Below are 16,330 nucleotides of genomic sequence, written 5' to 3' on the forward strand. Positions count from 1 at the left end.
CAGAAAAGCTTCAGTAGTCCAAAAGTCCTTCATCACAAGGATGGAAAACAAAAGAAAAACAGCCAAATAGACAGAAATGGAAGGGATTGTAAACACACTCAACCAGAAACCCATCTGTTTGAGAAAAGAGATGGCTCCGACAGTATATTGACCTCACAGACGCCCAGTCATCATCCAGTAGCAGACAGGTATAAGGATGATAAAGACTTAGGGTTTAAGGATAGAGAACTCGGAGGAGGGACGGGTATGAAAAGGACATAATAACTGTGCCAATACAACCATCCAGTGTTTGAAAATTCGACCCGCCCAGTTACCATTAGAACACCGTGCTACCCCAAAAATCCCAGAGGACAGGAAGAGTTCCCTCTGTTACATGCTGCATTTCCAATTTCTTCAGTCTCTTCCTCTGTCCATATCCTAGAGCTTCAGATACGGTTTTGCCCATTTTGAGGGGAAAAAAAAAATCCCCAACTTTGATCAGTTCTGTGGCCCTGCTGTCATTATCTCCGTTTTCTTCTCCTTTGGCTACTGAACTTGTAAAATGAACAATCTCTACTGCTGTGATGATCCCCTCTCCTTTTACTTAGTAATCTCCTGCAATAAGGTTATTGTCCCCAGCACACCACAGAAATGTGCTCTCCACCATCACCGACAGACCAGTCATCAAATTTAATCACCACATCCCAAAGCATCCAATCTCTCTTGGTCTGTAATCTCATCTTCTCTTTAAGACCCAGGACCCCTTTCCCTATGTACTTTCTTCAAACTCTCCTTCTGAGCATCGGTGACATGACAGTGGCTTAATTCCCCAGTCTGTCCTTCTTTGACTTTCCTTCTTCCCCTGTTCTCTAAACATGGGCATTTTCCATGCAGATAGATGGATGTCTTCATCAGAGGAATGCCCACCATCCAACGTGAAGTCCAGAAAAACCAGGGGAAAGGGGACAGGACAGAGATAACTAATTTGGAACTTTTTCAGAGAAGGGTTTAAAATCTACCTATAGCTCCCAAACTAGTAATTGTGTCTACAAGACAAAGTCCCAGCTCCTGAACTTGGTTATCAATAAGCCTCTACTCTACCTTTTCAACCTCCTCTCTCATTCTGCCCCTAGGGAATACCTCCATGTAGTAGGCACATTCAACAAGTATCCGTTGACCAAACAGATGAGTACACAAATACCTCCTCCTGGATAACTCGACCCACCCCCATTGCCCTTCACCCTTCAACAATAAAACGTGCCTTGTATTTGCTCCTTTTTAGGGTTTGTTCACATCAACTCCCTTGTGTAAAATGCTTTTCCTCTTGATTTTCCATCTATGTAAATCTTCTCCACTGTTCAAGGCCCAGTGTGAATCTCACCTTCTTCCAAACTTCTTCTTTATTAATATATTGCTTATTGTGTTCCATATATTGAGAACTTAGTGTAGTGTTAATTATTTTTAAAATGACTTCTTGCCCAACAGCATTTGAAGCCACAAAGGAATGGGAGGTATCTTATGCATCTTTGTATCCTCATCCCCCTAAACCTAGTAGAGGAACTTACATAAGGAGATGCCTGGTGAATAGTTTCTGACAGCTTGGTTTCACATGACATAGCTGTATTGGAAGATCAGGCTTGAAATCAGAGCTCCTAACCCTAGTAAGATAATGTTGGAAGGTCACTGTTTCCTAAGTCTTGGTTTCCTTATCTGTAAAATTGAAAAATGACTAGTACTGACTCATTGTGGTATGAACTAAGTGAGATCATGAATGTACTGTGCTTCGCCCAGCACTCGGCACATGGTAGAAGTTTCAGTAAACGAGAGCAGATAATGACGATGAAGAGGATGATTCTTCAGATATGGATTAGGCCTGAATCAATGCCAAGGTGAAAGACTATCTATTACTGGAATCCTATGACTAATCCAAAGGAAGCTCACTCATGGAATGATACCTTCCTGTTCTAAAGGACATTGAGGAAGACAGACACCAACACCCCCTACCTGAGTTATAGCCACCCAGCAACAGAACCTTAAATTATGTTTTAATATAGGTCATTCTTAGAACTGCTTCTTCCACATCTGTCATCTCATGATCTGAGCAGTGAGCACAGAGTGAGCCCATTAGCTCTATGCTGGAGTGATCTGGAAATAAGAGCAGAGGGTCACTGTCAGTTATTTTGCAGTAATTTAGCCAAATGGCAGATAAGTGCACAGGAGGCTAGTAGCAAAACAAAACAGGAAGGTTGTAATGCCTATAGGGTCAGTGATCTGAAGAATGCCAAGACTGTTTTTAACTTGCCCTTCCTGCATTAGACATGAGCTAGGCTGCTCTCCAGCTTTTATACCAAAGATAGCAAATCTGCAGTAAGAAATCTCTGGACCTTAATGATAGCCATGTTTGAGAAATGGCTCCTTGAAACTCTGGGCCCTGGCTTCAGTTAAAAGTTCAACAGAGACAGTGGTTGATTGTGGGAGAGGAAGGTGGCTGTAAGTAGTATGTTTATTTTGCATACCATTTCTTATCTCCAAGTCTCAACAACAAAATGGCCTACCTTGGAAGATGTGGTTTGGCAGGGGAGAATCGGACAGACAAAACACAGAATTACTGAACGATAATTTAAGAACAGACAGAAACAATACCACAGATAACATAGGGACAAGCCAAATGACAACACAGTTCAACATTTTGGAAGCAGCTATAATTTGAACAGACCAGGAAAATAGTCTTAGCATAGGGACCCCCAACACAGTGAGACACCTACAGATCCCCCACTTCTCTTTGTGGCTCGCACGGCTGAGCACACCCTCAGTAAAGCTATTAACATGGAGGACTACATGGCTGTTAACTGGTATTTTGTCCAGATGGCATTCTCCCTGGGGAAAGCAAAATCAGACAGCAAAATAACCGGCAAATAATCTCCACAATGACCATGAATTCTGTAGAGCTCAACTCTCAGGGGCCTCAAGCTCTGGCAAAGAGAGCCCGTATGACTTCTGTCTGGGCTCTGCAATATAATTTATTAACTCATGTTTCACAGAGGCAGAGACAGGAAACTTTCTCAGAGGACTGCCATAATTTTATTTTATTTTTTATTTTATTTTATATATTTATTTGAGAGAGAGAGAGAGAGAGAGCGTGCAAGTGGGGTGGGGGGAAGGGCAGAGGGAGAGGGACAAGCAAACTTCACACTCAGCGTGGAGCCCGACATGGGGCTTGATTTCATGATTCTGAGATCATGACTTGCATCGAAATCAAGAGTCAGATTCTTCACCAACTGAGCCACCCAGGCGCACCAACTTCTGTAATATTCTTATGAGCAAGCTTCATTGATTCCCAGTCATTTTCTTGTGGATGGTCAAATGATCTCCCATCTACACAGATAAGAGGTGGAGATTCCCTTGTTCCTAAGCATTTTTTTTAACCCTTTTCTAATATGCCTGTCCTGTCTTGTGTCCCCAAGTTAGGGACAATTGTTTAGTACCAGCTTCCATAATCCCTAGGCATGTAATCCACCAAACTGACCAACAAGGCCCAGAGTAGTGACCTGGGAACACCTCCACTTCTTCTAAAAGGACAAATACTGACCTGGGTGGAGTATTTGCAGGCCAGAAGGCAGGTGACCAGTGACTGGCAGTCAGGGAAATCCATGCCCACCTTATGGTAAATTCATCCACACCATCAAACTTTCCACCTGTAAGACCAAGTAAACCCTGCTTTTGCTCTTACGTGGTTCTATCCTCTCAGATGTATAAGAGACCAATACAGTTTCAGAAAGGGTCAGTTCCCAGTATCAACACAAAATCTTTGCCTGTTAGGGGCACCTGGTGGCTCAGACAGTTGACAGTCCAAATCTTGGTTTCAGCTCAGGTCACGATCTTGGGGTCATAAGATCAAGACCCAGGTCAGGCTCCACACTCTGTGCAGAGTCTGCTTGGGATTCTGTCCCTCTGTTCCTCCCCGCTCACGTCCGCAAATGTGCTCTCGCTCTCTCTCTAAAATAAAAATGAATAAAATCTTTTAAAAAAAAACCACAAAACAATATTTGCCTGTTAACAGAGGATGACATGTTATGAACAACCAGAAGATCAGTTTCTATTTGCTAGTCTTACACACAAGTTTTAAACGTGTAGTGGTAAAACAATGTTTACACATTCAAATTACTCTCCTTCACACACATACCCTCCATATGTATGGAAGGGAAGGGGGCAACAGATTCAGCCCCCTCGTTCACCCGTCGGGTACAGGATGAAAACCTCACAGGGTGATCTGTATGTAGGGCAAACTGAGGACCAGAAAACTTTATGTGCTGCCCCCACAAGCTGTCATCTAAGTGGAACCCCCTTCTACTCAAAATATTACCTCAAAATATCCTCCTCCAACAACTGGAGATTAAATTGCTAACGCTAAATTCTACGTCAAGAAGCGAGGGTACCAGTCCCAGATCTGCCACCAACCAAATTGATGATTGATTTTTCTCTGGGCTTCCTTTTCCTCATCCATAAAAAGTTAAATGAGATCATTCTAGGCCCCTTAATGGCCAAGAATCCATAGAAGTGAAGCTACAGAAGGCAATAGACAACTTAATTCTTACTCTTTCTTGTCCAGAGCTCATCACAGAGCTAAGTAATGATTGAGTCACTAGAAGGACACATGGACAGATCATCACCTGGGGAATTGTGTCTGCTGTCTACACTGAAGCCCTGCCTTCAACCTGCCACTGTAACAGCCTTGGAAGAAACCAGAACTGGCTGTAAGGAAGGATAGCAGACTGACCTAGAAAAGATGTTTTAGAACCTTGCTCCAGTGCTCTGAAATTGAGGTGAACAAACAGGCAGATAAAACACGGCTGAAACATTTTTTCCTGACTTCTAAAGCTTTTTTGGGGAAGGAGAGGGGAAGGTTGACACCAATTGTTCACAGATATCTACAGATTGTGTTCTTTGGTTTTTGTGTGCAGAACAGAGACGTGCAGCTGCACCAAACTACGGAGATTGCAATGATCCAGACAACAATGTCTAGAAGCAGGGAGCCTGAGGCTGAGTCCGGGGCTGGGAGGCGGAGGCCAGGGGAGATGGAGCATCCAGGTAGACAAACCATAAACGCTAACAGAACAAGTCAGAAAGGGCCACACAGACAGGCTCATCGCCTGCTGTAATTGTTCTCTCAATGACAAAAAGATCCTTTGTCGGCCTCAGCAGGCCCATCATAGGCTCAGCTTCTGGTGACAATACTGGTAGGAAGCATGTGGCCCAGTGGTGAGTCAGCCCCTCTGATATGCCAGGTTGGATGAAAATGGAAGCCATTTTATTACCTGGCGGGAATGGTGTGTGGGGAATGGCCCAGAAAATTCACTTTTTAAACCTAAAAGTTCATGAACTGAGAAACAGAAAATGTTCTCTGGAAGGGACGTGTTTATTTTAAGCCACTAATGACATAAAATAAGAGAAAATGATAAATCCCATTAAAAACAAAACAGAACACTGGGTGTGGTGAATAAATAATGAATACTGTTATGCTGAAAATAAAAAAAAAAAGAAAACAAAACAAAACAAAACAGAAGTGTGGCTTGGACTTTCAAAAGGCCCAGGTGGAAAAAGCCTGTAGTCACATGTTTTAGATATTCCTCAAAATATCTGTTCATTGGGCTCTGCACCTGGTGGGCAGCAAACACGAACAGCACTCTGTTCCCAGAGAAGCCACACCTACCTCACCCCACCAGATGGATGGGGACCAAACAGTGCAGAATTTCACAGCCCTTTTTGGTCACCTATCCAGAAATAAACAGCTCCATCGTTTGATAATACAAATAAGACAATGCCAATTTAAGGTAGGGGGTCACTGACAAGCATCCTGCTTGAAACAACTTTTTATCCAGATGTCAACCCCAGAATCTCAAAGTATCTCTAAGGTCTTCAGAGTCTCAACCTCCAGTTCTCTAGATTTCTTACTCTGTTACTCCTTTAGATGCCTTCTCTGTCTTCTCAAAAGTTCTCTGCATCGTTCTGGCTTTACTTTCCTCTAAGTCCCTTTCCTCAATATTCTCAACATCACTCTCAATGACTTGTGGTTTTGCCAAACCTATGGGATGCATCTACTCCCCAGGAGAATTACAACCCGTGGCTCGCTCTGCCCCGCTCCCAGGGAGGGGGAGGATTGAGACGATGGAGCCATCACAGGGTATATTTTCCAGCTCCAACAGGTGTCAACTCTATATGGAAATCTTTCTGCTTGTCCGAAGTCAGTAATTTTGACGCTGAAAATTTTCCATTCTTCTTCACCTCACTTTCTGTTCTACTCTCAGAAGTTATTAACATGGATGAATACATGGCTGTTAACGGATATTGTGTCTGGATGGGACACTCTCAGAAGATGATTTCACCTCTGCTTCACAGAGGAAGTAGAAGTTACTACTTGAAGCTACTCTCGATGGCTCTTCACAGCTGCATTTCTGAAAGTAACACCTTTTGCTGTTTCCCACCTCCTCCAAAGAAAGGGGCATTCCTCTTCTCTCCTTGTACAGTTTTAATGAAAATGGAATAAATCAATAAACATAAAATACCTAGCACGATGCTTGGCATGCCATACATACTCATACCCTTCCATTCCTCCCTGTACAAATTTAACCCCTGACCTTGTTTTTTGTTAGATTCTGTTACCTTCTGAGTTCCTTTTTTTTTTTTTAACACCTTCTGAGTTCTTAACAACTCTGCTCTCTTAGCTGTCTCTTCTCTTTCCTGTTCTCTTCAACCCCTCCCTTTCTATCCAGTAGTTTCCTTTTTATTGAAAAGTGTATTCAAGAGATTCCCCTCTTTTTTTTTTTTTTTAAGATTTTACTTATTTATTTGACAGACAAAGATCACAAGCTGACAGATAGGCAGAGAGGGGGAAGCCGGCTCCCGCTGAGCAGAGAGCCCAATGATCCCAGGACCCTGAGATCATGACCTGAACCAAAGGCAGAAGCTCAGAGATTCCCTTCTTTCTAAAGACCTTTTCATTCTCACTTCTAGGTTGTCATGTCCTCCTCCTCAAATATTGAGAGTAATGTTCCAGAACTCTCTGTTGCCTTCAATTCCAGAGCTTTGGGCAATGTCACTGGCTGGCTCCCATCCCAACTTCCTTCACCACTTCACCGAACCTGTTTTTGCTAACTTCACAAAGGACTCAGTACATCTCTACTCCAGGAGCTTCTTTTCAATCCTCATTCTGTCCCCCCTCCCTTTACCTTCTCTTTCCACTATGCTTCTTTTCTGGTACTTCACATCTCCGTCTATGGCTAACGGCCCAGTTCAGACAACATGGAGCGAGAATGTTACTGTAATGTATGTCTCCTCCTCTTCCTTCCCTCAGCCTCCCTCAGCCTCCATCATCCACTTGCTACTCCGTCTTGAGGACTCCTTTTTAAACTAATTCTCAAAACTGGATATTCCCTTCCAAACTTTCCTGCCCGACTTCAGAGCCCCCATCAAATCTCACCTGGACTATTCAGCGGCCCCTTAATGGCAAGCTGGTCTTTGGACTCTCCCTGTTTCTGTTTACCCTCACCATGGCTGCCACCTACTCTCATAGAAAAAATGAGTCTGTTCTTGTCCTCCTGCTGAAGAATGTCTTGGCTCCCTGTCGCCTTTGTTAAGTACAAGCTATGTAAGTGGACCTTCACAATCGGACTCCAGCATGCTGTTCCAGGCTCACTGCCTCAACTTCTAGAAGGTTCTGTCCTTCTCCATCTGGAACATGCCTACTCGCCCGTTAAAACCCAGCTCAAATACAACCTTATATAAACCTCTGAACAGGTTTTCTCAGTTTGACCTGGGCTGCTCTGCTCACTGCTCTGGACTTGGTGTTCCCATGCCACCTTATTCTCAACCTCTTTAAAGCTGTTAACAAGTTGTCTTTGCCTCTTCTACTTTGCCTTCTTTACTAGAAATCATGAGCTCTTTGAAGAGAGGATCATCTTATTCTAACTCTCCATCCCCAATACTCATCTGGTTTCTTGTTTAACAGGCATTTGTTGCAAGAATATAAAGAGAGGATGTGGTTTAAAAAAAAATGACAGAAATAAGAACAGAATAAAATAGAGGTAAGGATATGTTACATCCTGTCCACAGCTGGCAGAGACGCCTTAGCAAAGAACAAGAGGTGAGGACACTTCACCGGTGCTCTAGAAAACCTGGATTCCGACCCATCAACTCATTTCTCTCCACTGCTCACAAAGGAATAAATGCCACAAAAAGTGCAAATGTCTGGATTCCTTACTCTCCTATTTTGGTCTTGTTTGTACTGCTTTTAATCCTGTCCCAAAATCAGTTCTCAAAAGTTGATCGCAGCATGATGATTTTATTACCGGTACACAAGACAGCCCCAACACTCCATCCCTAAATTAAATTTGGCTGTTGCTAAGAGAGATCAGGCTTCAGGTAGAAGAGTTGAAACCTAGCACTAGCATTGAACTCCCGTTCCTGTGGCATCTAGATGTGTTAAGAATGATCATATTTTAGGAGAAAAAAAAAAGAACAGATGAAATTAATTTTTAAACCTGGCTTTATAAATCCTCTCGTCTTATCCATGGTTGGGCAAACACTCTAAGGACACAGATCAGCAGTCCCAGCTAACTTGTTCCTGCTTCTTGACAAGCCAAAATATATCCTTCAGCTGGGGTTGGTTTAACTGCTAAATAAAGCCCTCAGCACAGTCTTATTTACCTGGGTTCGTGCTTTTTCAGACCAATAGCAGGAAGCTCATGCATGCAAAACACCAGCCAGGACCAGAAATTAACACTCTCTATTGACTGTTGCCAACTGAGTTCAAATGGAGGGAATGGCCTCAGCCAAGTTAAAGAAAGACCTCAAAAGACGGACTGACAGAGATTTGAATCCTAAGGGACTTGCTCTCTTTTGGAAGTGGCAGTTTCCCTTAACTCTCCTATGCTTTCTTTGCCTTACAGAAATTTATTTAGCCACTGGTTCCACTGCAACAGGTTAGGGGGCAAGACTCTTCCTTCACAGTAATCTACAAGAGAAGGAGGGATATCGCAGTTACAAGAAGTAGATATAATGCCAACTTTCATTCAGCATTTTCCTTGACTTAAATGTCAAGAAAATTTGGCAGTGATTAACAGACCAAAACATGAAAGGAAGGCAGGAAGTGCCAAAGAAAGTAAGAGTCCACCTCTTTGTTCTAAAGTCCTTTAATTAGGTCTGCATAGGTATGTATATTTTGAGAAATCCCTTTGTGTCCCAGCTACAAGGAGATGCTTGTATACCCCTAACCTGCAGAGAAAAAGAACTAATGACAGCTCATGGGAGAGGATATGAAAAATAGAGAGAGAGAGAGAGAGAAAGAAGGAGCACCTGGGTGGCTCAGTGGGTTAAAGCCTCTGCCTTCAGCTCAGGTCATGATCTCAGGGTCCTGGGATCAAGCCCTGCATCGGGCTCTCTGCTCAGCAGGGAGCCTGCTTCCCACTCTCTCTCTCTGCCTGCCTCTCTGCCTACTTGTGATCTTGTGATCTCTCTCTCTCTCTGTCAAATAAATAAATAAAATCTTTAAAGGAAAAAAAAAAAAAGAGGACACTGAAAATTTAGAGTGGAATCCACAAGAGAAAAAATGGTATCACAGTATTCAAGAATAGTATTTAAGAACAGATCACAGTATTTAAAAATAGAACATTGGTTTAGGTCCTAACTCTACCACTTCCTGCCTATGTGATCTTGGGCATTGTGTCTGTACATTGCAACTCTAAAAGGCAGTTAATAATGATTCTGCATAACAAAGAGCTCTCTGCTCAGTAACATGTAATACCAATGGTATTTCAGCAGTAATAAAATAATAATAATGAAGAGTTCAAGATGATTTTCTTTAACTGTCCATACTTATGAGATGGCTATGTCATCTTCACCAGGAAAGGGGAAACTTTTGGATAAGACTCTGTGTAAGCTTTCTACTTCCAAACAAGTTGAGAAGCTCATTCTGGGGATTCATTTATTCATTCATTTATTTATTTATTTATTAAAGATTTTACTTATTTGACAGAGAGAGAGAAAGCAAGAGAGGGAACACAAGCAGGGGGAGTGGGAGAAGGAGAAGCAGGCTCCCTCAAGTGCAGAGAGCCCGATGCAGGGCTGGATCCCAGGACCCTACCAGCTACGTGCCAGCACCTGGGGATTCATTTAAATAAAGACTGGAGCACAAAGAGACTCAGAGTCCAAGTATAGAAGTCTGGGGACAACGTATGGCCAAGAAATGATGGGGACATTCGTTTCTGGCTCTGGTGGCTGTAGGATGGACACTGCAATCGTGCACCATTGGGCTGAGTGATGGACAAAGGCTTTACAACCTAGGAGGCCATCCTCTGAACTTGACAGTGGTAAAGATAAGTTCTGACTTGGGTTTATCTTTTTTCCCTTTTTCTCCAAGATACAAAAGGAAGTTTCCTTGGCTAAAAAGGCATGCCAGACAAACTGCCTGAACCAGATAGCCAGGAAGAAAGAGCACAGAGAGAAAACATACACGGATGCTCAACTGGAGGGAAGGGAAGGAAATCAGCTTCTGTTTCTGTGTTAATGGACTGTCAATCCTTCATTTCCTTGGGCCTTTGAACATACATCCATATGGCTTGTGTCAATGCTTTCCATTGCTCTCTGCGTCAGAGACGGAGACACCTTTTTATAGTCACTGCTGGGAATATTCCAGTAATAGACTAGTAAGCCTGTTTGGTTCTGGAGAGAAAGATCAGCCTCTGCAAGGCTAGCCAGCAGAAAGAAGATCTCCTTCTGAGTCACCCTGTCCGATCCATTGCTCTTTTTGAGGTCAGGACTGATTGAACAGCAGTCTTGCTATCCAGCCTCTGTTGCTGGATTTGTCAAAATACCACTTTAGAGGTTAACAGGTGGGGAAGCAGATAAACATTAAATATTAATGACAAAAGAGCCCACAGATCTCCTATTAAACCCCTATATGTGCACAAGAGTGGCAAGCCTTTTGAAGAGTCCTGCATTTTTACATCTACCCAACCAACCCTGTCTTATTTTTACATCTATCCAACCAACCCTGTCTTATTAATTGGTCCCCTTAACAGGCATTGTTGTTTTTCTTTCCTCCAAAAGAATGGTTATGTGTCAGGGGCATGCATTTAATTGCTACTAAATCTCCAGGGATTTAGGAACTAAGTCCACGTCTAAACCAACAAAACATTATCTGCGCTGAGTTCTAACCAAGTACAAGTTGTGCAGCATCCTTATTCTTGCTGTCTAAGCACAGTAACACCAGCACAGTACACGTGAACTTCCCTGGACAGGCCGACAAAGAGGGCGAGCGCCCAGATTCTAAGCAGGGCTTCCACTCCGAGCAAGTTCAGCCAAAGCGAACACTTTCTTTTGCATTTAGTGAGATCTCCAAGGAGAAATGGACCAAGAAGGTTCACAAAGGCTGGAATCAAATCCAGTGCCAAAAAAAAAGTATGGGAGGGGAAATGCTAAGCTCTTCCAGAATGCAGTTCACTGGAACTCTTCCTGCTAACAAGCCCAACCAAGCCAGAGAACAAGGTTCTGGCTTCTGCCCCCCCTCATCAAAGCAGCTCTTCATAGGCTATTATCAAAGCCCCAGCTTCTCTGGAGGATGCCTTCTTATCTGATTAAGTGGAATATTATGCTAAATATTCAGCCACCCCGGCACTGGCTGTGTGGGTGTGCTGGATAAAATCTTCATGAACACGCCATCCCAGGGTCATTTGTTTAATTTCAATTCTGCAAAATGTAAAAATAGAAGGAGCTGCCGTGTAAAGTTGAGGCTTGACAGCTTCAATGAGAAGACTCCAGGAGCACAAAAACCATGCTGCTCGGCTGGATGGCTGGCTTTCTCCCCCCGGCCAGAGGAAAAGGGGAAGAGAATGAACCTGCAGACAAGGTACTGCCTTCTCTAATCCTCTCTCTCCCCCTCTTTCACCTTTTCTCGCACTTAGTGTCTGCATCCCCCTTCTAGTCCACTGGCTTCCTCTGTCTGCTGCCCCGCCTTCCCCTCCTGCATCATTTTTATTCTTTTTCTCCTTCCCACGGGCCCTGTTTGTCCGAACAGCCTCACCTGGGCCGTGCTCAACTTCTGGAACCACTAGATTCCAGGTCTCACAAACTCTTCCAGGAATGGCTCTTCTGACCCATTCCCATTCCTATCCCCTACCCCTTCCCCAGGTCCCAGACCCTGAGAATGTGACAATGGGATTCCTGAGATGTGTTAGGCTCAATGGGAGAGGAGCTGGAGGGGCTGCCTATCTTCATGCGCCTTCATCTAGCCGATATACATTTATTACTCACTGAGCTTCTACAACTCCTGATGGGGGTCAGTGTGGGCAGGCAGGTGGTACCTCCCCGGTTTTGTGTTTTGCATAAATCGATATTTAATTTCTTGAATTTTTTTTCTTTTTTTAAATAAATGCTCAAGTTGCACTCTCCATGTCTGATCTTTGAAGCCCTCAGCCACCTCTGCATTGGGCTTACTACAATTCAGGCTCAGAAAGAGAAAATTCCTTTCACCAGGGGATCCTGAGCTGTGCCAAAAGCCCACGTGGGTGCTGAGGGTGGAGAAATGCGTCCTGCTTCATGCCTGTCGGGGTCTCAGAACAAGCACTCCCCTCTCCAAAGAACTCCACTGCCACCCACACCAAAAAAGGGTTTCAGCAACTGAAGGTGACCCTCCTAACAGCATACGCCTACTCAGAATCCCACTTCCTAAAACACACACGCACACACACACACACCTTTGCTATCACACTGTTTCCACCCTCCTGCCTCTTACTGGCAACGTCCATTCCTTTTGCAGATGGGCAATGTGTACCCACCAGGTACAAAGCACAGTGGACACGGAAACATCTCTTAGAAGCCAGAGCCCTGTATGCATGGAACCCCGGCGTCCAAAAGATACATACAGTGTTTCTGCTTTCAGCGCATTAGGGTTTTGGATCAAATCAAGGAGATGATGATTTTAGCACAATTTGACGAATAATCATGCCTAGACAGAAAATGAAATGTACCAATCCACAGATGGAAAAGGGGGAAAGGAGAGGGAGAAAGAAAAGATCCTGATCAAGCTGAAAGAATAAAGAAAATCAAAGCAGTATCAACTGTAACAGGCACCCCAAGAGATAGCAAGCCTTCGGCAGGGTGAGTGCAACGGTTGATTATTCATCGCAGAATGTTAAATAACAGCCCGAAGAGCCCCGCACCACCTGTGCACAAGCAGCAGGCGGTGGGAGCAGAGCCGTGACAACTCCCCCCCACCGAGTGCACCTGCAGCCCAGGGCCGGCGGCTCAGGTACAAGTGTACAGACTACAGATGTGTCTGGTGGGGATGCCCTGACAGCGAACCAATAGTGAGCTCATCCGCAAAGACATCAAAGGACTGCTAAGTTCCCAAAACAAAGGCTGGAATAAGGTGGTGGCAGGAACCACCTTTATAGCACAATCGCCTCATAAAGGTGTGATTTCTTATTTTTTTTTTTTAACGATTTATTCGAGAGAGAGAAAGAGAGCACACAGAGGAAAAGGGAGAAGCAGACTCCTCGCTAAGCAGAAACCACGGCATGGGGCTCATTCCCGGGACTGTGGGATCATGACCTGAGCCGAAGACAGATACTCAACCGACTGAACCACCCAGGCGCCCTAGAGATGTGATTTCATTCAAGGCCTGTGACCTGAGAATACATCTGGACAAGAAACCAAGCAAGGCACTCACATTAGGTGACAGTGTCAAATTGGGGTGCGACAACAATACCCCACTTTGGCTCCATATGGATCTGTTGCTCATACCAGTTTCTTTCCAACACTAACACCGAAGCCCAACCCCAAATCTCCACACCCAAAAGCCTTTGCGTGTGGACCAGAGAAACCAGAGTTTCCACGTGCCCCTCAGGGACTGGGTCTCCCACATACTAATGATGAGGACGCCCAGTGGAGCTCTTGGCCCAAGTTGCAAGTTGAGGACAAGATCTGAGCAAGTTACAAAGTCACAAAGTCAGTGGGCCAAGGGGTGGGGGTGCGGGGGAGCTCAGACAAACACAGGTGACCTCTCTAGCAGCCTCACTGCACACCATCAAAGACAGGCAGTTTGTTTTGAGCAGCAGGGAAGGGGACATGACTAGGGACACCAGGTATAAGCAAGAGAGACAAGATCTGTAAGAAGAACAAAGGCAGAGGCCCTGGGAACAGAGGTAATGATGGAGGGAATAAATGCCAACCTCACTCAGAGCATAAGACTGAAGGACTCACACCGGAGACATATGTTTATAGGTTGCCCTCTGACCTCCTAAATGCTGTTGAATGAAGAAGGTCAGGTCACACCAGACCAGCAGCCTGGGTGCGTCTCTCTGGGGTGCCTGCTCTACGGCGAGCCTCAAGTTCAGACCAGAAGCAAAGGGGGACTTCTGGGTGGGAGATGGAAAGGCAGTATTTCCCACCTGTTTCGCATATCCGCTACCTGAGCTCCAAGAGAGAGCCCCAGCTGAAATACGCCCCTCTTGAAAAGCCCCCTAGGCAGAGAGGTCCTCCCCCAGAAATCACTCTTTGTATCTGCGAGAGGTAATGTGCCCACATAAGCACTGGCAGAGGAGACAGCTCAGCCCCCTGCACAAATTTCTTTATCGTCTCCCAGAGTGGTGGGAGTTTTACATCTGCTACTGTCATGAAAACATTTTATTATTTTTTTACAAGTCTTTTTTTTTTTTTTTAACTTCCTTGGATAAAGCTAGGGATCTTCCAAGTGGATGTGATGTGCACAATCTTTACTCCCCTCTCAGTGCTGCTCACCCCCCCCCCATCACTGCTCCAGGCCCACCAGACCTCAGCCTGGGAGCCTGCTATCAGGTGTCAGTTCATACGTGGCCTTGGAGCAATGTGGCCTGCTAAGGGACTGCCGGAAGAATGAAGTTTCTCCAGGCAGGAGGTCTGCTGACAGCTGCAAACAAGTTGTTTGGGCTCTAACAACTTCATTCTAATGGCCACTTCTCATCTCCTGGAAATGGAGTAAAGCCATTTCTTCTGGAATGGGACTCCATGCACCCCTAGGCCCAAAGCAGGAGCTTCTCCAGTTACTTGACCTTCCATCTCCACTCTAGGAGGAAATTAGGAAAAGCAGAATCTCTCCCCAGTCGCACTAGGTAGACATCTTCAGATAAACCTCATGATGTCCACTTTGTCTTTTTCCCAAACCTCGGACTTCTACAGCGTAAGGGAAATAGGCATAAAATTGATGGGGGTAGCCCCGTGGGGGGAGGGGAGCACCACCCTGAGCAGGGAAAGCCAGTGTCCCCAATATCAACTTTTGCCAGAAAGCTGGAGAGAAGGAGACTTGATCTCCCTACCCACAGCCCTGCCCTCACCACTCTCCTGAGCACATCTCCAGAACTGAACAGAGAAAGAAGCCAGCTTAGCCACCTCGGGAAATTCCTGAGAGATGGTCTATCCCAGTGGTTTCCTGGGGACACCACCTCTCAGGAGGGGACACCACAGCCAGGCCACAATCCATGTTAATAGCTTTCTCGTGCCCTCTGGTAACTTGGAAGCTGCACTCAAGATTCAGAACCAACAGCACCCTCACCACCACCCCAACACTTCCACAGCCTCCGGGTTCCCCGGGGCTTCCCCATCCTCACCCCGGCACCCAGATGTGTTCCTCTCAGGACTGAGGAAGGTCGAGAGAAGTTCTTACCTGGGTCTTCTGGGAGAGGCACTCATGGGGCCCGCAGGTCGGGGCGCCCCGGCTGCTGGCTGCTGCTCACCGCATCTCCCCCCCGGGAGCCCGGTTTTGCAAAGAGAAGAGCCAGTCCCATCTGGAGCAGGGAGGAGGAGTGGAGCCCGAGGACGCGAGGAGCAGAGGAGCCCAGTCCCGGTGGGGGTCGCGGCGCAGCTCCCCAAGGGTCTCGGGGCTCTGGCACCGTGGGCGGGGACCCGGACCGCGGTCTGTACCCTGGAGGGACGGGGTGGGAGGTACGGGGGCGGGGGTTGGGGGGAGGCGGATGCCTCGCAGGGCTCCGAGGCTCCCGCTGGCTCTGCGCCTGCTATCACCGCAGCGTGTCCCCACGGTCTATATATGCATTGCCCCCCCCCCCCCCCCCCGTCTCTGTTCTCCTCCCCGCGTCGTCCGGACTGTACCTCTGTGGTTTCCGCTCGTGGCTCAGTCCCCTCTCCCTCGCGTCCCCCCCCCCTCCCCCTTCTCCCCTCCCCCTCCCTCTCCGGGTGCAGCCTGCTGCCTGGATTCTCCCGGTGTTGCCTAGCTCAGATATTTAGCACTGCGGTGCAACTCTGGGACACACAACCAGCCAGGTCCTTTAAAACCAACCGCTCCTTTAAAATCAAACCCTCAAGT

At 45.9% G+C, this 16,330-nt stretch overlaps 1 protein-coding gene across 1 annotated transcript in view; it reads right to left on the reverse strand.

The window, feature by feature from the left end:
• Positions 1–15,994, reverse strand: part of GRAMD1B (GRAM domain containing 1B) — a 241,909-nt gene extending 225,915 nt beyond the window's left edge. The window contains exon 1 of the mRNA XM_045080416.1: positions 15,674–15,994. Coding sequence (XP_044936351.1) covers positions 15,674–15,699 — 26 coding nt within the window. The 5' untranslated portion in view covers positions 15,700–15,994. The remainder of the gene's footprint in view (positions 1–15,673) is intronic.
• Positions 15,995–16,330: the final 336 nt, after the last annotated feature.

The sequence above is a fragment of the Mustela putorius genome, unplaced genomic scaffold, assembly GCF_011764305.1.
Source record: "Mustela putorius furo isolate JIRA1106 unplaced genomic scaffold, ASM1176430v1.1 tig00000460_pilon_pilon_pilon, whole genome shotgun sequence".
In the NCBI taxonomy this organism is placed as follows: Eukaryota; Metazoa; Chordata; class Mammalia; order Carnivora; family Mustelidae; genus Mustela; species Mustela putorius.